This window comes from Ochlerotatus camptorhynchus, unplaced genomic scaffold (genome assembly GCF_037179485.1).
Source record: "Ochlerotatus camptorhynchus isolate MF236.1 unplaced genomic scaffold, CSIRO-AGI_Acam_v1.1 ptg000457l, whole genome shotgun sequence".
Lineage (NCBI taxonomy): Eukaryota > Metazoa > Arthropoda > Insecta > Diptera > Culicidae > Ochlerotatus > Ochlerotatus camptorhynchus.
Genome location: NW_027040943.1, coordinates 2,433,992 through 2,459,198, shown reverse-complemented (window position 1 = coordinate 2,459,198; position 25,207 = coordinate 2,433,992). Strand labels below are relative to the sequence as shown.

At 40.2% G+C, this 25,207-nt stretch overlaps 4 protein-coding genes across 5 annotated transcripts in view; 1 reads left to right on the top strand and 3 right to left on the bottom strand.

Moving 5' to 3' along the window:
- Nucleotides 1–2,783, bottom strand: part of LOC135712062 (1-acyl-sn-glycerol-3-phosphate acyltransferase delta-like) — a 31,021-nt gene extending 28,238 nt beyond the window's left edge. The window contains exon 1 of the mRNA XM_065235045.1: nt 2,320–2,783. The gene's annotated coding sequence lies outside the window, so the exon portion shown is untranslated. The remainder of the gene's footprint in view (nt 1–2,319) is intronic.
- A 2,765-nt stretch (nt 2,784–5,548) lies between these two features.
- opm (opossum) lies at nt 5,549–6,642 on the top strand. Its single transcript, XM_065235097.1, has 3 exons — nt 5,549–5,633; nt 5,694–6,146; nt 6,207–6,642. The coding sequence occupies exons 1-3, from the start codon at nt 5,622–5,624 to the stop codon at nt 6,426–6,428; spliced, it is 687 nt and encodes a 228-aa protein (XP_065091169.1). The 5' UTR covers nt 5,549–5,621; the 3' UTR covers nt 6,429–6,642.
- A 7,108-nt stretch (nt 6,643–13,750) lies between these two features.
- On the bottom strand, nt 13,751–16,068 carry LOC135712122 (F-box and leucine-rich repeat protein 13-like). Of its 2 annotated transcripts, XM_065235096.1 has the most exons (3): nt 15,994–16,068; nt 15,081–15,919; nt 13,751–15,006 (listed from the first exon to the last, which is right to left on the bottom strand). In XM_065235096.1, exons 2-3 carry the CDS (start codon nt 15,900–15,902, stop codon nt 14,149–14,151), a joined length of 1,680 nt encoding a protein of 559 aa, XP_065091168.1. In that variant the 5' UTR covers nt 15,903–15,919; nt 15,994–16,068; the 3' UTR covers nt 13,751–14,148. The 2 variants fall into 2 exon arrangements, with proteins under 2 accessions (XP_065091168.1, XP_065091167.1); XM_065235095.1 differs by having other exon boundaries at nt 15,081–16,062.
- Nucleotides 16,069–23,381: 7,313 nt separating this feature from the next.
- LOC135712121 (small integral membrane protein 12-A) lies at nt 23,382–23,808 on the bottom strand. Its single transcript, XM_065235094.1, has 2 exons — nt 23,609–23,808; nt 23,382–23,543 (listed from the first exon to the last, which is right to left on the bottom strand). Exons 1-2 carry the CDS (start codon nt 23,736–23,738, stop codon nt 23,410–23,412), a joined length of 264 nt encoding a protein of 87 aa, XP_065091166.1. The 5' UTR covers nt 23,739–23,808; the 3' UTR covers nt 23,382–23,409.
- Between the last annotated feature and the right edge of the window lie 1,399 nt (nt 23,809–25,207).

The following is a 25,207-nucleotide window of genomic DNA, read 5'->3' as shown; positions in this document are numbered from 1 at the left end:
GGCTTCGGATGTATTTTTTTTGTGCAGAATATGTAAAAAGGGAGGGACTTCGAATATTAAACTAAGTGCATAATATAGATGTACCAGACATGTTTTGCACTGCACTGACCTCTATGAACAATTAACGGAAAATAGATTATGCCTAGTTACCGCAACAGTAGTGACATCTGGTGAAACATGAATGCAGAAGCTTGACAAAATAATTAATTTCTATACTGGGGGTCACATTAAAAAAAAATCAAAATGTAACGAAAAATCCCAAACACGGACGCAACGATAGAGCGCAAATCGAACAAACGACACATTGCGCATGCTCACATGAGCGAGCTCAATGCTCGGTTGATCGCTCACCATTTCACCAATGAAAGGAAGGGAGGAGAAAAGCAGCGATAATAAAAACGCTTGCCAAATAGTTTTCTTTGTCATTTACTTTCGAGCAACGGACGGATAAGCGTCGGACACAATGTATGAGTGGAACAGCACGCATCGCACCAATACGAAGACGCAATTATTTCCATTTTCAATCTGTATTTTCACCATAAAAAAAATCTTTTTAATCTGTTTCTGGCAGACGATAATCTGTGAAATAATCTGTATAAATTCTATACTATGATCTTATTGCAGATCGTCGTAAATATACTTTAAGTTCATTTAAGTTTAGAAAAGCTTTCACAAGAACACGGTTTCACAAGAATGACCTTCCCGATATCCCGATTGTTCTGGTATCAACAAACTATTACTATTTAAATACTCCAACAGCTGGCCAACAAGTTCTAAAATTTTCTCTAATGTGTGCAACATGTTGATGGGACAAAACTCTTCGGCTTTAATCGTTTCAGCAACTTTTTGAATGTGGTCCCTAGAATTTCTTCCAAATTTGTGGCACATGTCCAGTTTGCAATGATTCATTAATAAGGTCCAGCAAGACGTGGCTAATGACATGAAAGCAATCTTGAATAACTCTAGCATTAACATTATCTACTCCAGCCGATTTTTCTAATGAAAATCGCGAGGCATCCTTCCTTTGACGGCTATTTATTGCGGTATCATCTGCGAACAGCATTGAGCTCGCTCATGTGAGCATGCGCAATGTGTCGTTTGTTCGATTTGCGCTCTATCGTTGCGTCCGTGTTTGGGATTTTTCGTTACACGTCTGAATTTTGATTTTTTTTTATGTGACCCCCAGTATAGAAATGAAAGACGTATTCCTACGTCAAAAGGTTTGTAAATATTCAAACTTTGCGTTCTTAAAGACTTAGTGTTGCAGCTTTTGAACTAACGTATCGTACCAAAGATATAATTGACTCGTTAGTGCCGAAATCATAGATGAATGTGATGTTGTCTGCTCGTTAAGCTCAAAATGGGCGATTAGGCCGAAGTAGTTCTCTACCCTATGTTAATTTTATTTTAGTCGTTGGCACCAATACCTCTCACGCCAAAGTCACGAGTTCAAATATCACCTCCGAAAAAATCACGTATGACCCAAAAGCGTTGAAACGACTAAAATTAAAAAAAAGTCCTTGAGCGCTTATTTTTTGTGTGATAATGCATCATGTATCAGAGCACAGTTTGTCTTACATTGAATGCTCAAGGACTCAATTTCCCAGTCTGCCGAAGCTGCTATTGACTCTATGTGACGAAAACAGCTAAAAAATTTGCCTTAGTGATTCTTGCGAACTTGAATGAGTTTTTTCGGCCACTACCGCTATCAAAAATTGCAATCATATATACTTATAGCGAATTCGTTTATTATTTAGTTCCAACCTGGATCGGGTATCAAGATTGGGTTTGCTTGTTTTCTGACAAACGTCAGTTTGATCGTTTGTTTTTAAAACCTATACGAGGTATACCGTGTGGGTTACACCGATAATAAACGAATTCGCTGTTAGTAGTTTACTGCCGCATAAATATCCTATGTGCTATGGAGTTTCATATACACATGGGACAATTATGCTTCCATCGGCAGTTTAGTGATTGAATACTTGATACTACGTTTGTCAAATTCTTTTAGTTTTATCAAAGCGTATTATGAACATGCACTGCAATGTGCAGGTGGACAATAAACAGAACACAAATTAGCCCAAGTGAGCTGTGAAATAGATGTCAGGAACCGGTTTCTCCTCACTGGATCCATTTAAAAGCTATTGCATTCTTCCTGCTAGTGGCAATACATTACATCAGGTAGTGATATTATCCTCTATTTCAAAAATACCTACTTCCCGGCTTTTGTTTGGTTTGCAATTCAAAATATATGTAATAATATAATATGGTTGATGTACGTATATAAGCCAAGACAAACGATGTTTACTCAACACTTACCGTTCTATATCACTTTTCTAGCTGATGACGCCTTCGAAATTGTATCAATTTTAAGGTTTCTTCCGGGGAAGCAGTGTTGCACTTTGTTGCACGTATTCACACGGTCACTATCTTTGAGCAAGTCTGGAAAGGTTTTACTAACTACTAAAAAGTTTTCAGCACTTTTTCAACAATACAAGTTTTGGATCACACATTTATTGTTCAGCTAGCAACAGATAGCAAGCACTATACACTATTTTTAATAGTCGTTTTTGGTGTTGAAATCGGTGGATGCAATGATATTTTCGATAATAAATACATCGACATGCAATGTAATGGATAAATTGCGTTTTCTTTTTCGCTGGCCAGCTATATCTCACTACGTGTACAACAGCGAAATAGATTACGATTTACGAATTATGACAGCGAGGCTAGAATTAGAATCACTTCTTTCTGATATCAAAAAGATTCGCGACGCGAGTTGTGCAACTAAAGGGAATCGAAAACTGATGGGGTGGTGTGATGTGATTCTGATGACGGTAAATAATTTGCAACAAGGATTATATTTCAATATCGGCTCTGCTCGAAATTACTGCCAAATGTTTGTACAGAGTTAAATAAATAAATTCGGATTGTGGCCTTACAGTTGCCCGACATTGATGGTTGGGATTTAACCAGACAATACTAATGGTTTGAGCTTACCACCATAGTCTGACAGTTCTTGCGTATCATTTGAAAAGAACCTATCCTCGTTGATCGATTCTCTTCATCGACATTCTCTATGGTTTATCACGGTTATAAGATTTAATTACAATTTCAGCGGTGACGTGAAAAAAACGCAGTAAACACGCAATACCATAAAATTGTTACAAATTTGGTTCGTTAACGTTTTCATATTTGAATGATATGATTGAATTTGATTCCGACTCGAAGAATGCTTTTTATGCGAGCAAGCGTATTGTTCGCAATTTTCTAAAAACCTGAATTGACATAGAATAAATCAGTGCCAACATTTCAAAGGGGCGTAATTGCATTTGTAAACAATGACTTTCGTCTTCGATTTCTCGCGAATGAAAGCTCACTCATGAAAATGAATGACACCAGCAGGTAGATGAATGTTTCCTGTCCCAGCTAGCATTGGTAATTTGAAGGGGTGGGCTTTTATTTGCGAGAAATCGACGGCTAAAGCCATTGTTTACAAAAGCAATTACGCCCCTTTGAAATGTTGGCACTGAAATAAGGGAAAAAAATATTTATTGATTTACCTACATAAATTTGATTTTGATACAATAAAAAAATATGAATCTCTACAACTAAAATTATTCGTTGCTCTAAAAAATGCTGCAGGTTGATTCAAGTAAACATTTTTTTGAATCAATAAAAATCGATGTTTAATTCAATAAAGCTGGTGGCATTATTTCAATTCAATATTTTTATTGGATTACTCTATGGATTTTATTGATCTATATCCTATTCAAAATTTTGTTTGAAATGAATCGTGCTTTATTTGAATGAACTATGTTTTTTCTGCGTGTTCCCTGTTATGTCTCAGAACATCCCGGTGGTGCCGACTGGGATTAAACCCAGGCCTGCTGGGGTGAGAGATAATCACGCTTACCACTACACCACCGGCGCCGCTTATTTATCTAATTATTTATATTGTCGTTGTAGACAATATGATTTATTGTAAATACATTAAATTATATTGTTTGGTTACAATACATTTCATTGTGTCTCTATATGGTTATATATCAGTGCTAACATTTGAAAACCTCACAAAAGCCATTTGTAAACAAATGGTTTGTGGGCCCTTTACTCACTACTTGAAGTACACCCACGCGACACAACAGCAACATCGGGTAGGGGAAATTTTCCCCTTCCTGACGATGCTGTTGGTTTGCGTGGGCGTTCTTCGGGTAGCGAGTAAAGGGCCCACAAACCATTTGTTTACAAATGGCTTTTGCGCCGTTTTCAAATGTTAGCACTGATATGGTCATTTTTTATACGGGTCGCTACCCGCATAAACGCTACGTTGAAGTTTGGCGCACAATGGATAAGTTTTCAGGTTTTCTGACAATTAGCTCATGCATTATCTGTCAAAAAACTAGGAAACTTTTACATTGTGCGCCACCCGCATAAACGCGAACCATCACATGACCTTACCGATAATGGTTATAAATTGTTTATAATCCCTGCTAAACTTCAACTGAAATGGTTATGGAACTTTACATGAACGTTTGTGTGATAAAGTTTTAACCTTATGTATTATGGTTTTTTTGAAGCGGACCTTACAAATAATGGGTTGTTAAGAACCATTACCATTCCAAATTCTTGTTTTCTCCATACATTTTCGGAAAGAGAACTATATTAGAACGTTTTTACTTATGGTTTGAGAACATCAATGGTTATGGTTATGGTAGTCAGTAAGGTCCATTAATGGTTTTGTATTATCGCTCAACTTTACGTGGAATATATCGCGATATGATAATTATTAATTTACAGGCAACCAATTCGCGATATATTCCACATAAAGTTGATCGATGTTACAAAACCATTCATGGACCTTACTGGTTACCATAGCCATTACCATTAATGTTCTCAAACCATAAGTTAAAAGGTTTTAGTATAGTTTTCTTTCCGAAAATGTATGGAGAAAACAAGAATTTTGAATGGTAATGGTTCTTAACAACCCATTATTTGTAAGGTCCACTTCCAAAAAACTATAATACTTAAGGTTAAAACTTTATCATTAAACGTTCATGTAAAGTTCCATAACCATTTCAGTTGAAGTTTAGCAGGGATTATAAACAATTTTAACCATTTTAGGTAAGGTCAATTTATGGTTCGAGCTTATGCGGGCAAGGTCTGGACCGATGTCAATCATACAAGGTCTGGAACGACAGGCAGCTTGCTGGTGTTGGAAGCAAAAATGTTGTAAACATTGCTGAGCAAACGAATGACGATGTCACGACATCACAACATTCCATACTACGAATGGCAGACGTGTCGTCACAGAAAACAGCTGTTTCGTGTAAAAAGATAAACATTGCGATGAAATACGAACATCGCTAAACATTTCCACATTTCACTAATACCAATAAGCCGGTTGGACCAGACCTTGTATAATTGACATCGAGCCTTGACTACCAGTAGTTTTGAAATAGCGTGTAACCTGGCATCCCTGGTTAAAGTTTACGTCACTGATAGGGTTTCCAGATATACCGCTTATAACAACGTCTTTCATCGATCATCGAAAGTTTCGGCATTTTTGTTGACATTCTGCAAGATTTTGCAAAAAAATCTTATTTCCTGGTGCCATAATAATGGATTTCACAGTTCGTATATTTGATATCTATTCCCTTTGCTTGCCTTATTATTCACGTGCTTATGTATAGATACATTTGGTACTACTCTTGCTGAGCTCCCTCCTGAATGGAATCTTCTGCCTACAGAAAGAATTTACCATCGTCATTACGCCGGGAGGAAGAGATTGCTTCTACGAAAATGCACAGGCTGATCAAACGGTAGATCTCGAATATCAGGTGATTGACGGTTCCCACGGAGATTTTGATATCAGCTTCGAACTGGCCGACTCTTCAGGAAGGCTTATTTTCGCCGACTACAAAAAGTCGGACAACATCCATCGATACAAACTAACGCACGATACGGAGCTGACGTTCTGCTTTAGCAATGAATTTAGCCGAGTGAACAGCAAGACGGTATTCTTTGAAATTATCATTGAGAATGAAGACGAGGATGCAGGTTGGAGTAATTTTGACATTCTCGAAGGACTTAGTCCGGAGGAGTTTTATGACATGAAAGTTCAGGATGTACAGGACGTAATCAAAGTAAGTAGAGTGTTTGTACAAAGCTATTTAAATCATTAATGATATATCTCTTTCAAATAGCGCGTAAGGAACAATCTTACGAAGGCTAGACAATTTCAGGATGTACTCCGATCGCACGAGGCCCGCGACCGGAATATGGCCGAAGAGAATTATTTCAAGGTAAATGCTTGGTCATTTTTCCAAATTATTATAATGATTTGCGTAGGTTTCTGTCAAGTCGTAATGGTAAAAAGTCTCTTTGATACTGATTCCAAGGCGCACAAGATTTGGACTAAAAAGTGAACTTTTGATTCGCTCTTTTGCCGGGAAAGGTCGATTTCCCAATACAACAGTCAAATTTCTCTCTTCCTATTTATATATAACGTTTTTTTTTTTACCGATTAGAATTAGGTGCTATTTGAATAACACTTGCGACAACAATTAGAGAAGAAATCTTACAAATACCAAAGGAACATTAAGACAACGATCGAATCGCTAAATATATTGGATCGGTTTTTAGGAACATGTTTCGATTGATTTTTGAGAAATCCTTTTGAATGTGCCGAATGTGCTTATGATTATTTCATCGAATGTATATATACCATATTTTCCTCTCCAAAACAATCTATCATTAATGTAAGGATAGCTTGGCTTCGAATGCGTTTTATAATCATCAGTTAAGTCAAATTGATTTTTTTAAATTTTGGTGTTTAACCAAATTTAATTCCGGTGGCTTATTTTTTTTTTTTTTTTTTTTTATCTGTCCGCTCCAGAAGAACACGATGAATTTGGTCGCTGGAGGGGTGTTCTCGGATAAGTGGGGGGAGAAGTGGAATTTGTTGGGCTAATAGTTTAAGGCAAGGAAGATCTGCCGGAGGAGGAATTGCTTGGTTCAGAAGGGACTGATAATAGGGAAGGGAGCCACTATCCTGTAAGTGACGGTTCACCAGAAGCGCTTTGCATTTGTGCTGTGATTTTCGCTGTGTGGACACAATATGGTGGAAGGATTGATGCCACGTACCAAATCCTTGCCGTGATATAGGTATTTAGCAAAATAACCTTCTGTTGAAGGTTAAGTCCCCTCATCGAGTGCAGCCACAAATGTTGAGCAAATTTGGTAACTTGAGCATCCCAATTAATCTTAGTCATTGCGCGGATTGAGTTAGTGAAATAAATGCCAAGAATCTTCACCGTTTCTACTGTTTGCAACCATGGCACATTCAGTGGATCTCCATCAATGAGCCCGACGTTGATTGCAACAGTTTTCAATCTATTGGGCTTTGCGCCGGAGGCACGTTCAAAACGTCCGAACAGGTCATTGATGCGCTCAATCACGCGTGTATTGGTAACTATAACAGACACATCATCTGCGTAAGCCACCACGAGATCGGGGCCGACGAGTCGCTCCAGTTGTTGCAGAAACGGATGGGGGTAGATGACGAACAGTATCATAGACAAAGGGTCCCCCTGGCGAACCGAACGTTCGATGGCGAAGCACTGTGAGGGATGCCCGTTGACCAGCAGGCGAGACGAAGATTGTCCGGCAATACGAGCCAGTAAACCGACGAAGGCTGGGTTTATCCCCAACTGCCGCATCGTTCCATAGAGAAATGAGTGGGACACTCGATCGAAAGCGTGATCGAGATCGTAGCTTATTAGTTTCCCTCTCCGCTTTCTCGCTATCAGCTCTGCAATGCGATCCTTCAGAGAAAGAGTTGCTTGAAAAATTGAGTGCCCTTCGTTAGAGCACTTCTGCGCATCGCTCAAAACCGGGTACGACCTCAACACAATCTCCAAACGAGATTTGAGTATACGGCTGAGGATTTTGTAGTCTGCGTTTAGAAGGCTGATCGGTCGGTATCCTCGTGCCGTGTTTACAGTTTCTCTCTTTCGTACAAGCACGATCACTCCGTTGACGAACTCAGCGGGGAGCTCCGTGGTCATAGCTTCGTTTAAAACGAGATTTAACTCTCGATGGATGACATCGAACGTACGTTGGTAAAATTCGACGGGAAGGCCGTCGCTGCCAACAGCCTTCCATTTAGCCGATGTGCGAATAGATGACATTATTTCTGCTGTTGTTATTTCAGCCATACACGCCTCGTTTCGCTCGTCACTTTCTGGAATCACTCGTTCGCAGTGGAAAGAAGATTGTGCCTCCTCGCTCTCGTCAGACGCTGTGTAAAGCTCCCTGAAGTAGTTTAGCAGGTGGTTTTCAATTGTTTCGGAGCTGTTTAGAGTCTCGCCGTTCTCGATACCCAGCTCTGTTATGACGGTTTTTTTCCTTCGCCTCTCGCCAAGCTGGAACGTGCTGATATTTTCCCCTGCGATGAATGTATCGTTGATACGCATGTGGCAAAACATTCGCTGGTGAGTAAGCATCTGCGCTTTCACACGGTTGATCGTAGCCAACATCGTTGGATTTTGATAGTAGTTGTTATATGCTTGCCGAAGCTGCGAATACAAACGTTGGTGTTCAGCATGAAATTCCCTGTACACCTCGCGAGATTTCCACCGAAAAAAAGAAAGAATTTTCGGTTTAGCGCATGATATCCACCACGTTATCCAGTTTGGAAAGTTCCGTCGCTGTTGGGTTACATACTGCCATCTAATCTGGAACTCTTCGATGTTCTCTGCAGTGAGAATATGGGGACGAAGGGACCAGTAACCGCGGCCAGGTTCGCGTCCGAGGCTAGGGAGGCATATTCTTGCGGTAAGCGCTTTGTGGTTCGTAAAAGAGCATACATGCGTGTCTGCACTCCGGAGATACGTGCATAGACCATTGCTGACGTATATGCGGTCGAGCCTGGAGACCGAGTTGTGCGTTACGTATGTGGAGGAGGGGGTCGTGGGGTACAACTTAACCCAAACATCGTTGAGTTGTAGCTGCTGTACCGTGGCCTGGAGAGCGGGGCTGCTGTTGAAGCCCGACGAGTCACATGATCGTAGCACACAGTTAAAATCTCCGGCAAGTATTAGATGTTCGGTGTTATGCCGAAGATAAAAGGCGACGGTATTATTGAAAAAGCGTTCTCGCTCGGCACGCATTGCTGTGCCCGACGGTGCATATACGTTTGCCAATGTGGTGTTTTCAACCCGCAGAGCAACGAGCCTGCCATCCAAGCTCTTTTCTATATGGGAAAACCGAATGTATTCTTTTAGCGCTATAGCAGTCCCCCTTCTCGAATGATCGACATTTGCGACAACGTTATAGCCAGGAATCGAGAGCTGCTCGTTCTCCACTTCTTGCAGAAACACGATGTCAAGCTCCATCGGTCTGATAAAAGTTCGGAAGGCGTTGAGTTTTGTTTCGTTGGTGATCGTGTTTATATTGATAGTAGCGATGTTGTAGCTGGCGATTGGATTCACGATTGGTTTTCCAGATCCCGCTCGTCATCGATACCATCTCGTCGCTTTCTGGTTCTAGGGCGTCCTCTAGAGTTTGAACTGTGCGTTGACATTGCCGAGTCGTCTGTCTCGTTGCCATAGGACTTTCCACCATCAGGGGGCTGTTGACCGGACGTGTTGGACAGCGACCTTTTCTCCGGCGGCGGTTTTGGACCCGATACGGGTATGATGGGGAGAGTGAGTGGAGGAAATTGTGTCTCCGACTGCGTGTTAATTGGTTTTTGTGTAACCGACAACAACTGCTGTTTCGGCTTCTTCGACGGTGGGGGTTTTGTCTGCAACGTTGGCTTTTGGCTCCGTGGCTTCGCATTTGGTTTGGTTGGTGTTGGTGCAGGCTGCTTTGTCGCATCGGCATACGACTTCTGCACTAGCAGCTTTTTGTTCTGCACGCAGGTGGCGCCGATGTGGATGAAATCCCGGCAGTGTCGGCAAGTTTGACGTTGACCAAAATAGGATAGCAACGTCGATTCCCCGTCGATAGTGACCCACGACTCGATGTTGTGTTTCACGATCATCTTGGCAATCCGAACACCAGTGGAAATGCCCGGAAAGTACAAATCACCTCCGCACATGTGTTCGCGAACTGAGATGACGTCACCGTACGCGGACAGGAATTTGATGATGGCTTCGTCCGATACGTCCTAAGACAGATCATACAGCTTCACCTCCACTGCCCCGTCTTCCATGGTTATTCTCAGGGGAACCATCTTCCCCTCACTCACTTGCACTTCGTGTTTTCCGTCGTGTTCTTCGCACACTTTTTGTGCCAGCTCCAGGTCGACGACCTTCACGAAGGCACACCCGAGACTTCTGCTACACTGTATTCTCAGCACTTCACCGGGCTTTAAACCCAACATGGTTCCAACAAAGTTTTGCACTTTTGCATAGTCCGGTTTTTTCGGCAACATCGCATAATCTATGCGGAATGTGTTCACGCGACGCGCCATCGTGGAGTCGTAGTACGCGGGAACACGCTACGGCTCGGCGATGGAAAAACGCAGCGTGACAAACGATATATAGCTTGAGATCGACTTCCAGAAATAGCGATAGCGTAAGTACGTCTGCTTGGCTCGGAAGTTGAGCGCTCACTGCTTATTAGTTTTATTTGTTTTATTAAAGGGTGATACGGTCAAAATTTGGTCAATATCAACTTGACGTGTTTCTTTCAATTTTGCATTTAAAAAATCTGAACACCCCTCATTTTGAAGGTGTGTGTGTGTAGAATGTTGCTCCTATTTTGATTTTGGAATTCACTCTTCAGTTGTCAAAATGCCGTCCAAGCAAGAAGAGCAGCGTATCAAAATTTTGCTCGCGCATCGCGAAAATCCGAGCTACTCGCACGCAAAGTTGGCAAAATCGCTAAAAGTTGCCAAATCAACCGTTACAAATGTAATTAAAGTGTTTGGGGAACGTTTGTCGACAGCCAGGAAGTCTGGATCGGGGGGAAATCGAAAACCGGAAGCCGCTGAGACGACAAAGAGAGTTGCCGGTAGTTTCAAGCGAAACCCTAACCTCTCTCTCCGAGATGCCGCAAATAAGCTGGGTGTATCGTCTACAACCGTGCATCGAGCCAAAAAACGAGCCGGACTATCGACTTACAAGAAGGTAGTGACTCCAAATCGCGATGATAAACAAAATACGACGGCCAAAGCGCGATCCCGGAGGCTGTACACGACGATGCGGACGAAGTTTGACTGCGTGGTAATGGACGACGAAACCTACGTCAAAGCCGACTACAAGCAGCTTCCGGGACAGGAGTTTTATACGGCAAAAGGAAGGGGAAAGGTAGCAGATGTTTTCAAGCACATGAAACTGTCAAAGTTCGCAAAGAAATATCTGGTTTGGCAAGCCATCTGTACCTGTGGCTTGAAGAGCAGCATTTTCATAGCTTCCGGGACTGTCAACCAAGAAATTTACGTGAAAGAGTGTTTGAATAAACGTCTGCTGCCTTTCCTGAAGAAACACGGTTGTTCCGTACTGTTGTGGCCGGATTTGGCATCTTGCCATTACGGTAAAAAGGCCATGGAGTGGTACGCCGCCAACAACGTGCAGGTGGTTCCCAAGGACAAGAACCCTCCCAACACGCCAGAGCTCCGCCCAATTGAGAAATACTGGGCTATTGTCAAGCGGAACCTAAAGAAGACCAAAAAAACTGCTAAGGGCGAGCAGCAGTTCAAGGCAAACTGGCTTTCTGCGGCGAAGAAGGTGGACAAGGTGGCTGTACAAAATCTGATGGCAGGGGTCAAGCGTAAGGCCCGGCAATTCGGATTTGGAAAAGCGGAAGCCTAACTGAATATTTTTCCTGAATTTTATACTAATTGAACTTGAAAAAGAAATTTAATTTGATTTTTTAAATAAACGATTTCAAATTTTGACCGTATCACCCTTTATACCTGATAAGATGAAGAAGCTAGCTGATCAGCAATCTCCTATGGCAACATTTAGTTGGCGACCGGTAAGATATGATCGAAACCAACTCAGAAGATTACCGCATACAGCGAGCCTGCCGAGTTTAGCAATCGCAATAGTATGGTTCAACTTGTCGAATGCCGCGGATAGGTCTGAATAAATAACGTCCGTTTGAACTCGATCCGACATGCTTTCGGTTATATACGATGTGAGACACAGCCGATTGGTGGTTGTAGAGCGGCCGACAGTAAACCCATGTTGCTCAGCACTCAAATACTGCTTGCAAAGGGACAGCAACGGTTCCATAATCACTAGCTCGAATTAAATGATTTATCTATACGATAATTCAATAATTTGTTGTGCTACATTAACCCCGAATGCCACTTTCCCGAATGAGATTCTGCCTTCTTTTGATTGATGATCGTTCTTTTCACATTTAAGGTAATGGCGCAGTGCAGCAAAAATGAAATTCCAATTTCATGAGCAATGTCGAAACAGTGTCCGAGATTTTTCTAAGCTACGATTAATGTTTTTTAATGTTTTTGAGTGTAAGTTTAATTAATATTAAGAAATGTGCCCTGATTTGCAATATCCAAATTAAATTGAAGAGTGCGAAATCGGATGAGATTTCTTCACAATCTTAATCGTCAGGAGTGCTTACAACAAAAGGTCGTCTATTGGAGGTATGATGTCCTTTCGACGTCATCAGTTGGTTGGAGAAAAATAAATGTTTTAAATAAACCAATAATCGACTGTCCCTTTAAGCGGCGCCGGTGGTGTAGTGGTAAGCGTGATTGCCTCTCACCCCAGCAGGCCTGGGTTCAATCCCAGTCGGCGCCGCCGGGATGTTCTGAGGCATAACATCTCTGATCACGCCTTCCTTCGGAAGGGAAGTAAAGCCGTTGGTCCCCGGTTCATGAGTTGATGGGTATAGGTAGGGTCCAGGTGTAGGAGCTGCCTTCCTGGCGTCGGTAGCATTGGTGCTCAGCACGGAAAACAAGATCGACGGAAAACAAATCCAAGAAAAAAAAAGACTTGCCCTTTATACAGAAGCAGCAATTATTAGAGCATTGATGAGCAACAAGGTATATAATTCAGAGTAGGTTTGATACACATGATACTTACTAAAAAAAGAGTTTTATGTTAACTATACACTCAAAAAATAAATCACATTTCCAATGGAAAGTATCCACTAGAATTGCACATAACTTTTATGTAATTATGTGGTGCAATTCCCAATAAATTATGAATTGCACCACATAACCACATGAAACTTGTGTGTCCAATTAAATTTATGTGATTTATCACATGAATGTTATGTGAATTTCAGATAAAAATCATTAATTTAGTTGTTGAAAAAATATCATATGCGTTCCCAATAGAAACTACATGAAAACTTTTTTTAGTGAATAAAGTAAAAATTCAACAAATTAAGTTAAATTTTATTTAAAAAAAAAAAAAGTCCGGACGAAATAATGCAATATCAGTGTATTAAAACAAATTTAACTTCAAAGGTAGCGTTTCCAACACCTTGGTTTCTGTTGACTTAAATAAATGCTACAAATTTATGCTTTTGTTGGCATGGAAAGCTCTGAATTGCATCGTGGTTGCACGGTACATCGCTTTCGGAGAGACGGTACATTCGGGGAAATTTTTTTCAGGGAAACAGTTCATTCGGGGAAAAGTCGGACAATCACATAGGGCTAGAGTCTCATGAACCACTTACATTTATAAACAAATGCACGGATCACAGACTGGCACAAACACTCGAAGAAAACGGGTCTTTACATAGGTTTGAAAATATATGTATTTCGATATGTTATATAATTATCCTACTACATATTTGTTCGCCCACAATGCCACAACACAACACTTAGCGAAATCTCTAAATTTTGTCGTAAACTTTTTTTTTCTACTCAATGGCCAAAATCCTACTGTAGCAGTATGCAATGCAATGCATCTAAAAATGTTTTTTTTTTACCGCGATCACTTGTAAATACACCACCCTCCGAAAGTCGTGTAAATATCTTTTCTCTAAATCACAAGAATGATCAAAATTTAAATCGGGATTAAACGATTATTGTGCCATTCGCCAGGTCCGCCAAGTCGCGTGACGGATAAGTCTCGAGTTGTCTCGTAATTGATGCGTCTCCATATCCTACAATAAATAGTTTCCCACCACCGAGCTAACCGTCATCACATTTCACTAAACGTACAGTGATCGTATGCTTCGCACACTTTCCAACCGTTGTTTGGCTTCTTCTGATAGGAGCGGACAGTTCATCATGTTAAGCCACACAAGCGTTCGGCAGTTATTGGTGACATGTTCAACCGAGGCGTCCGTGATCGATCGACATCCGTCCAAATTCAGCAACTTTAATCGCTTCAAATCCCGGCATAACATTAGCACTGCGCTGTCACATATTCGCTTGCATGCATCCACATGAACGTACTCCAACCTGGGACATTGTCGGACCAGCGCACGTATCCCAAAGTCCGTAATGTTCAATCCTCGGAGATCGATTTTCTTCAGCCGTGGAAAGCTGAGGGCCACCAGCGTCTCGTCGGATAGATCTCTACAGCGGCTTAAGTTTAAGTAGCACAGCTTACTAAGGTTGGTAACAGCGAAAAATCTTATACGCTCGAACGGCATATTAACGCTATCGAAGACGGTTCTGCTAAAAAAGCTATCATCGATATCGAATGTGCGTTGAAGGTTCAAGTATTCCAGTGACTTTAAATGAGCAAACGAAAGCTGCAAATCATGAATATTTTCGTACGAACACTGATACAGCGTCAGGCTACGGATGTTTGGAGATTTTTCGAAAAATCTTGGCAATGTGTTACGGGAGAACGTGGCTGCAGATACGTATAGCTTTTCAAGGTTGGGATTCTCATAGCAGCTGAGATCAAGATTCCCTGCCACGTGGGTTGCGTCCGTGATCTTCAGATACTCTAACCGCTGCATGTTACGAAGAAACGATTGATGCAAATTATGCACTCGACATATGTGAAGCTTGATCCGTTTCATGTTCGGTAGGTTTCTGCTTATCTCGCCGAGTATCTACAAGGATAATATTTTCGCTAGGTCATACTGATCACAGGGTTATGGTGACATGTGTACAAAGTATGATTTACCTGATCATCCGCCGGAAACAGATTGTCAATATTCAGGTGCACTATCGTGGGTTGAACCCGACTGAGTTGTATAATATCACGCTGCTTCAGATCGTAGCTAGACTTCAACGATATCTTTTTCAGCCTCAACCTCTCGATGGTGGATATCTTTTGCAAAAGAGTTGCACTCACTTTGGTGTAGCTCAAATTGATTCCTTCCAGTGTGCTTCGAACCGTTTGTACAAACTGCACAAGCTTCTCACCCCAGCCCTCAAATGAAGAATAATTAAGTTTGAGGACTTTTAAACGGGGACAAACTTGCTTAAACATATCGAAACATTCATCATATATAAAAATAGATCGTAGAGTAAGCGTCTCCAGCTTCTCTAACTTGAAATCAACGGCGACATCCTGGATGCGGAAGTCTTCGAATTTTGTAGTTTTCAGGGCAAAATATCGCAGGTTTGGAGTGAGTTTTAACAGCTGAACCAGCGTATCACCCGAGAGTGAACAGTCGTTCAATGTGAGATCCTGCAGATTTTCTCCTAGCGAGCGCCACAAAGAATCGCTTTCTTCGATAGCCACCGCCTTAAGAGTGGCCTTGGTGTAGCAGCTTTTCGACTTGGGCAAAACACGGCTCTGTTCGCAACCTTCGTACAGACGGCAATTTTTAAATGAGAGTACGAACCGTTCCATCAGGGAAGATGTATAACAGACCGTATCGTACCAATGATGGCAAGTGAGCCGCACTTGAGCCAAATCGGACATCGGCAGATGCTGGAATATGGTTACCAAAATCTCCGTGGGCAGCCGAGGCAATGGATGCATATTGGGTGTTTCCATGGCGCTTACGTTCAAAACTGCAATGTGTTATTAAACGAACTTGTGCCATTAATAATTGTGCGCAGTTTGATTGCTGTTATCACATCAATACCTTGTAATTATTGAAAAAAATGACACGACGCAACTTAACAAAGCCGAAATTACGGGATACTTTCACAGAAATGAGTTTGTTTACAGAAAATGCTGTCATCGGTACCGTGTAGTGTTGCCAGGCGAATTATTTTAACTTACTGCACCAGAATCATCGATTTACAGTGCCTGCTTTGTATTGCGACTCGGGCGACTCGCCCATTACACATGTCAATATATTGACAAACATCGTATTGTCAATTTTTCTTACAATATTATCAATACATAAATATTGACAACATTAATGACAACACGCTAAAGCGCTCGTTACACGGGTCAATATATTGACATACTGACAATATTATTGAAAAGGTAATATTGATGACGATAGATTGATGACGAGTATTATTGAAAAACTAATTTTCTTTTCACTTTGTCAATATTTTCCCCCTACACACTAAGATTTGGCTCCGTGTCGGTAAATTTTACCGAAATCAGAACAGCTGAACGTTCGGTAAAACTTTGACATTAATTTTAAAGACTAGGGTAAACGCTCCTATAGTTGCGGTACGTTAGAAGCGTTAGGTTCCTATAGTTGTGTATTGAGTCTCCATATACAACTATAGTAACCTAACGCTTCTAACGTACCGCTACTATAGGAGCGTTTACCCTATTGAATTTGAAAATAATTTGAAAACATCCTTAATAAAAAATAATCATAAGCGAACGATAACCCAAATCATCGAACTATTCCACAAATCGTTTGGATGATACCCAGAACACGTCGTTAAGCAAATTAACCATACAATTTTTATTAGGGATGTTCAACCTTGTTTAAATGATCAAATCTTGTCATTTTAGTGGAGATTTAGTTTCAAAGTAGCTGAAAAGCAATTGAATTGCATAAATTTTACCGAACAGTTCACCTGTTCAGATTTCGGTAAAAATTACCGAAGTCGGCGATAATTTCTAAGTTTGTACCCAAGAGATGGGAGAACGTACGTCATTTAGATCGACTGACTCACAAAGCACCTTCGCGAGGCATGCAGTGTTGTGCCCATTAATACACTTTATATGACATATTACCCTCTATGATATTACCCTTGATATTACCTACATTATCTTTCTTGCACGTCTTCTGGTCATTAGTTGACTTTAATAATCATCAATAGTAATTTGGTAGAAAGTATAACAGGATTTTCATTATGATAAAACTAGTGTATCATTATGATAAAACCAAAGATAAATACTAAGATGAAACTGTCGGAAAACTTTCTATTTTACTGTCCTCTTTCACGGTCCCTTTCATCCAATGAATACCCCCGTATGCAAGGTAATTTTGTGGTTTTGCTGCCCCCTCGGTAGAGAAAAAAAATTGCGCACTTTTTTATCAAAACAATCACACAGTGGTTACAGTGCCTTAAGCTGGGTTTAGACAGAGCAAGTCAATTGATCAAGTCAGTTGAATTCAACTGACTTGAACGTGTAAACCATGCCATTCAACTGACTTGATCAACTCACTTGAATTGAAAAAAGTTGAACCAGCCTCAACTTTTCAAGCCAATTGAATTCAACTGAGTTGATCATTTGACTTGCCTAGTCTAAACCCAGCATTACGGTATCAAAATAAACAAGGAAGTCCCAAACTGTTTCGTGTACAAAATCAGCACACATGGCATCGCTGGGTGGTAGCACCGTTAATGTTCAGCGTGGTTAGTTCTACGGGTTTATCCGTAGATCTACGGATTTTTAGATTTACTACGGATCTACGGACCAACTAGGACGCATGTTCTAGATTTTTATTTAAGTGGCGAAGACATCCTACGGATTCTAAAAAATATGGCTCATCCCCCGCTCATCACTTAAAAAAAACTTTTGTGTTTATTCCACTTCTCGCGCGAATCGAGATGACCATTCTCGTTTCCTTCTCGCGTGACAATTCTCACTCTATTCCGACTGTCGACTCGCACGACGCGAGATGTTCATTTTGCATCGAGAGGAAGGATGAATCGCACGCGAAGTGCTGTTCATTTCAAGAAACGTCAAACTGAAAGAGTTCATCGCGGAAGCTATAATAAGGACGTATGCAGTATTTTCTGATAAAACAGTAATTTGATTTTGGTATAAATATCAGTTTTTTTCAATAAATAAAATCATAGATATGGATAAAAACAATAGAGCACACGTTTTTCTATCATTTGAGAATTATAGCTTAAGGTTCTAAGTAACTTTCTGTGCCATTTCGATAGCACCACCGGTTATGTAATTTGGTCCTTTTTTGAGAGAAGTTTGTTGTTTTTAATTCGAAGATCTGTTTTTTGTGATCAACCAATCGTAGTCAAACCCGGTGTTTAGTGGAAAGTTTTTCCGACTAGTTGAGTTTTCTGCTTTTTTTGGTTTTCTTGACCTGGAGAAAGAAATTGAAAATCCGCGATACAGCGGGATTGGAGCCGAGAAGCCAAGATCGAAACCGTTCAACGGTATTTGACTCTCGAAAAGGGAAGCTAAGCGTTGCGACGGGATAAGTGCCTATGAATGATACAATGAATAAAATAATCTCAGACGAAACACCTTAAATTAACCTGGAGTATTTTTGAAGTTCATATTGCCTTCTTTCTTGTTTGTTGAATTTTTTATTTTTTTCACTATCGTGATTCTAATTCATCACTATGTTTTATCAATGATCCACTTCTTCACCTAAGTGTGCAGCTCATCCAGAATGTTTTCACTTGTTTTTATAATGGCACCGCCAACATCTGAAATATTCACCGCGCGAACCTCAAGTCCTTCGACGAACAATCTCTTCCCGGCGGGGATTTAAGTCAGCGTGTTTTAAATCGCAGCCCGAGTCTCCCCTCCTGCCGTTGAGTCCACGCAATGTGGACCAATCTCATCGACCAGGAGAAGAAGGGTATAGCCATCGCCAACAAGTCGACTTCCGATAGGAAGCCGGTTTTACCCTTCTTACAGATAAGGGTATTCATATCAAGTGCCAGGTGATAGGTATTGTAGTCCTCCTATCGAACGCTATTGAATATCTTAGGAATTCCAAGATCCGGAGATAAAACAAGATCTGACAAAATTTGAATTATTCGTACAAAACAGCATATCTCCTAAACAAAACAGTTGCCAAACGAAAGGTATTTAAATCCCACAGTACTTTAGCTGGGATTATCTGGAGTTGGATCAGACATTCTTGAGTTATGACCGCGAATGATTTGGAAATGCCTGGTTATGGGTACAAAACATCATATATTCTCAACAACTGAACCGTGTTTGACAAAACAACCGCCAAACGAATGGAATTGAAGTCCCACTGTACTCTATTTAAAAATATTTGGAGTTAGTTCTCTCCCTTAGCTCAGTCCGTAAAGGCACAGCTACAAAGCAAGACCATGCTGGAGGTGGCTGGGTTCGATTCCCGGGCCGGTCTAGGAATTTTTCGGGTTGGAAAATTTCTCGACTTCCCTGGGCATAGAGTATGATTGTACTTGCCACACAATTATGCCAATGCAAAAATGGTACAGGCATCGAAAGCTCTCTATTAATAACTGTGGAAGTGCATATAGAACACTAAGTTGAGAGCACGCAATAAGCTAATATGCCATACGCAATCAATAAGCTTGAAATGCGAGGAAGAAGAAGAAGATGGAGTTAGTTCAGAAGTTCTGAAGTTATGACCTGAATAAAGTCTGGGTTTGTTAGTTCATTGGTACAAAATCACATATCTTCTCAACTACCGAACCAAATTTGACAAAACAACCGCATACTTTCGTTAGGCAGTATCTTAGCTGGGAATATCTGGAATTGGTACAAAACAAGATATTTTCTCAACAACTAAACTAAAATTGACAAAACAATCGCCAAACGAAAGGTATTGATACTCTACAGTACCTGAACGAGGAATATCTAGATTTTAATGATCTGGGAATGCCAGGTTATTGGTACAAAATGGCATATATCCTCATTAACTGTAACAAATTGGACAAAACAACTGCCAAACGAAAGGTCCTGGGACCTTATAATTTTTTTTTTCTTGAATGTCATAAGAAATTGACTGGTGTCGAAGTTATCATCAGAACCACTGATCCAAATTTGACATACCAACCACCAATCGAAAGGTTTTGGAGTCCAACAAATCTCTAATTAAGAAAATCTGAGATTGGTTCACACTATCTGAAATTATAAGTTATAAACGTTTTTTTTTAAATATTAACGATGAATGATATCTGACATAAGAGTCGTTCAGAATATTCTCACTACGGAGCGCTAGAATACATGTGAAATTCCCGCATGTGATATATACGTGCAATTTTCGCATATACAATAGCTCGAGATCCTGAGCAGATAGAAAGCTACTGTTTTCGGCAAACTTGTTCATTGGGTCAAGACTTTTTGGCTGGTGCACAGTAGCCCAGAATTTTCTCACCACGTGGCGCTAGTAAACTTGTACAATTCTCGCGTATGCTATAGCTCGTGATTCTGAACACGTATAAAATTACTGTCTTCGAAAAAGTTGTTCATGAAGTCAATGTCTATTGCTTGGTGCACAATAGTTCAGAATTTTCACACTAAGTGGCGTTAGTATACACGCAAAATTCTAGCATGTAAAATATCTCGAGATTCTGTTCAGATAGATTTCGCTAGTGGACAGTAGTTCAAAATTTTCTCCCTACGTAGCGCTAGAATACACGTGAAATTCTCGCATGTGGGTTGTTTCGAGATCCTGACCAGATAGAAAGTTTCTGTCTTCGCAAAGTTGAGAATTTCCTAAGCGGCGTAAAATATCACGAGATCCTGACCTATGTTCGGCAAAGTTGTTCAGGGAGCCAAAGCCTTTTGGCTGGTGAACAGAAATTAATTTTGTATACACGTGCAATTCTCGCATTAGATATATTTCGAGACCTGCTAAACTGTCATCGGTAAAGTTGTCCAGGAGATCAAAACTTTTTCGTTGGTCGACAGTACAGAATTTTCTCACTATGCGGCGCTAGGATATACGTAAAATCTTCGCATATATAATATCTCGAGATCCTGAACAGCTAGAAATTTACTGTAGTTGGCAAAGCTGCTGAGGAGATAAAGATCGTTTGGCGGGCAATTCTCGCATATCAAATATCATAAAATAAAAATACAATTTACATCAGCCTAAGTAGGATAAGCCAAATATATTCTGGAATTCTTTTATAGGTGAAGATTTTCATGCAGATTTGTGGATACATAAATTGAGGTGAGTCGTTCCATTTGTATACCTTTGATAAATTAGTGGTAACACGTATCTCAGATAGAAAACATTATCTTAAAAGATCAATATCGTTGAAACTTCCACCAAATGAATGTTTAGAGTCTCCCTTTCATTTAAGGCTAATTTCAAAATGTCTTATTGAGGGGTCAGAACAAAAAAAATCCTTGTATTAACGTGTCACAACGACAACGAGACTAACTCAGAGAGTGAGGCATTTTTGCTCAGTTGAATGGATAAATTTATAAAACTGTACACTCCCGATCATAAGTGCAAGGACATGCCCTAAAAACGTCAATTTTTCGTTCTTTTTAGAACATTTTAAAGATTTTAAATGGAAATACGAAGGGGCAAATTGCTCAATATGATTTTCAAATTTTGTATACCAAAGCTTCACCCAAAGTTACACTATTTTTCGAAATTTACTCTTAAGAATAATGATTGATTTTCTCAGAATTGACTTGGAAAAAAATTGAAACTAAAAGTAGTAGTAGAACCCTTATACCATTTATACCATGCAAATAACCTAAGGAGATCAAAAATTGGACGTAACATTAGAGAGCTTTGAACAAAACTCATTTGCATGTTCACCATCCGGAAGAACTTTGCCGCATGTACAACTTTGACGATGACAGTTACTTCCTGACCTTAAGCTATAGCATATACAAATATTTTACATGCACACTAGCGCCGCATACCGAAAATATTCTGAACTATTTACTGTTTACCAGCAAAAAAGCTTTGATCTCATAAACAACTTTGTCGAAGACAGTAATTTTCTAGCTGTTCTGGATCTCGAGCTGTAGCATATATGAGGATTGCACGTGTATACTAGCACAGCGCAGTGAGAAAATTCTGAACTACTGTTCACCAGCCAAAAAACCTTGACCTCCTGAACAACTTTGCCTAGGACAGTAACTTTCTATTTGGTCAGGATCTCGAGATATTTTATACATGAAAATTTTACGTGTATACTAACGCCGCGTAGTGAGAAAATTCTGAAAAATTGTGCCCAAAAAATAGGCTTTAACCTCCTGAACAACTTTGTTCAAGGCAATAACTTTCTATCTGGTCAGGATCTCGATATATTCTATGTTGTAATCAATGAAGTAAAATCTCACGTTGTATGGCCACAGTTTACGCGGTTTCATTTACATTTTCCCTATTATCCTTATTTTAGGTGTTTACTGTAATCAAAGTTTAGCTTCTTTAAATCAAAACAAGTTTTTTGAGGAATACTCGTTGGTTTCAGAACGATTGGTAACTCAGCAACAGAATGGCAATGGAAAACTCATGTGTGTTGTACAAAGTACAACAGGGCGAGTGACGGAGGGTTTAGAAGCATAAGATTCGTGTTTCGGAACCCAAGACAACTATTCGCTCTGTGGAACCGTGGTCATACCTTTCATTTGGTGGGTGTTTCATCCCCCCCCCCCCCCCCACACACACACACACACACACACGTACACACACACACGCACGCACGCACGCACGCACGCACGCACGCACGCACACACACACACACACACACACACACACACACACACACACACACACACACACACACACACACACACACACACACAAAACTTACCGTTTCACTTCCATTTTCACGCTTTTCAAACGTTCTCGATTGCTTCTGACGTATCGACAACACTCGCATGAAAACGTCATTCCGATCCGAGTTTTGTCGATATACATCGACTATGGGAATACACCGAAAGTTCATCGGAGTTCATTCGTATCGACAATTGTCACTCTATTCGAGTACGGGAATTGGGTGACATAAACGACTCGACTCGGTACGCGTCACGCGAGAAGCGGAATAAACACATTTTGTAATATCTGTTTTTGGAAATTGGTCATTAGATTTAGCAATAATTAACGCAATAGAAACAAATTCATCTATCTAAGGATCGTACTCAATGAAAAGTCAACAACACTATTGCTGTAGTTAGTGCGACGAAGTAGCAATCTCAGCATAACGCTTTTCGGCACACCATTGAGAAAAGTCAGAGGAAATACAAAATCAAGTTTGTTATAAGCGACAGCGTCGTTGCTCCTTCTAGCAAAAGGGAGGATATTACAACTGCCTGGTTTTCGCGGAGCTAAGAGAAAATTATAAATTACAATTACATACATAAAAATCAATCATATGATCCCTTTATTTACACACAATCTTTAAAAAAGAACATTCTACTTTTTTTCAAGGGAAGGAGATAGGTTTCTACCCAGAACGTTTTCTTTGTAGACAAGTTTTTCGACATTCGTCGCATCCTTAAGATGGGCGTCATCTGTGATTCTTTCCACTCGTTTCTCCTCTATAGATGCTGGAATGATTGGAAAACTTTCTGTAAAATTTTAACTAGACGGCGAAATAGTAAAAATCACTTACCGCTGTACGGAGTGTATTTATCGGAAAGCAGGTTCTCAATGTTGTACCCAACTACGCCAACCACAGCGGCCACCGGAAGGGTAATATATACAGCATTTGACCGTAGAAAGTGTACAAGTAGTGGCCACATTCTGAGTCTAAAACAGTTAAGTTACGTTTTCCTGGAAAATTGAGAAAACAATAAACCGTAAAATCGCAGCGTGTGATGCAATGTGTGCTGTTTATTTATATTTTGCTACAGCGGAACGACTACAGCAGGGATGCCAGATGATTTTTTCAAAGTCTGTAAGAGTGTCAAAAAATCGACAGTGAGCATGCATAAGGGCGTATACGCGATGATCGATTCTCTTCATCGTTTTTCTCTTTGCATTGATACAGCTAAGCGAAACAATTTTGTAGAATTTGTTCAATGTAGAGTTGTAATAGGTTGTATTGGCTTTCAAAAGCAACAACAAACGCACCGACAAACGTTAAATCTAGCGAGTTATTAAGAAAAGAGAAAATCGATGAAGAGAATCGATCATCGCGTATACGCCCTTATGAATGCTCACTGTCGAAATATGTCTGTATTTATCTGTACACTAGAAAAAATCGCCGCATTGCTGATAACGTATTTCCCACGTGTATTTTGACTATAATATTGCTCCCCACACACTAAACTGAATAAAGAATGTTTGCACTTAAAAAAGTGCGTTTATGTGTTATTTAAAAAAATTATTCCTTGTACAATAAATACGAAGTCAAAACTTTAAAAGCCATTTTACTCAAGGTCCATGTAACGAACCATCGTGAAAACGTAAAAAAGTAACAAATAAAAAAAAAATGTCAAACAAAGGCATGTGTGTAAGGCTAGAAAAAGGGAAAATATTCAGTGCCAACATTTCAAAGGGGCGTAATTGCTTTTGTAAACAATGACTTTAGACGTCGATTTCTCGCAAATGAAAACCCACCCCTCCAAATTACAAATGCTAGCTGATACAGGAAACCTACCTCGCATGCTGGTGTCATTCATTTTCATGAGTGAACTTTCATTCACGAGAAATCGACGACTAAAGCCATTGTTTACAAATGCAATTACGCCCCTTTGAATTGTTGACACTGAATATTTTCCCTTTTTCTAGCCTTACACACATGCCTTTGTTCGACATTTTTTCAATCATTCAAACAGCAGAGGAACAAAAGAGTCGACAAATTCTCTTGGGTTTCACAGGTTTCACATGTTTACTATAGACGCTATATTCATAGTCTGGTGGGTAGAATTTCGGGAATCAATTGAGCTGTCAAATAGCGGAACCAATCGAGCCAATCAAGACCAACAACAGGAAAGAGCACCAAATATGGACCAGTTAGGTCTGTGCCATAAATGGGAAAGAAAAGAGCACACCAGCTATAGAAATTAGTGACGTTTAACGCACGCACAGCATCGCCGTGTAAAGTTGTTTATTATTTTCCTCTGGCTAACCTAGAAAATGTATGAAATTAGATATGTCAAAATGAGTTTGACAGTGATTTGCTATGTATCTTTCTCAGATTTTCACTAACACACTCTCACATACCGCACCAATACAACCGGACTCAAGACTCGCCTACGCAAATTAA

Coding starts and splice junctions, on each gene's coding strand:
- opm (XM_065235097.1), top strand. Junction 6,147..6,206: donor ATGTACAGGACGTAATCAAA/GTAAGTAGAGTG, acceptor TCTTTCAAATAG/CGCGTAAGGAACAATCTTAC.
- LOC135712122 (XM_065235096.1), bottom strand. CDS start 15,902: ATGGAAACACCCAATATGCATCCATTGCCTCGGCTGCCCACGGAGATT. Junction 15,007..15,080: donor TGTTTCCGGCGGATGATCAG/GTAAATCATACT, acceptor TTATCCTTGTAG/ATACTCGGCGAGATAAGCAG.
- LOC135712121 (XM_065235094.1), bottom strand. CDS start 23,738: ATGTGGCCACTACTTGTACACTTTCTACGGTCAAATGCTGTATATATT. Junction 23,544..23,608: donor TAAATACACTCCGTACAGCG/GTAAGTGATTTT, acceptor CAATCATTCCAG/CATCTATAGAGGAGAAACGA.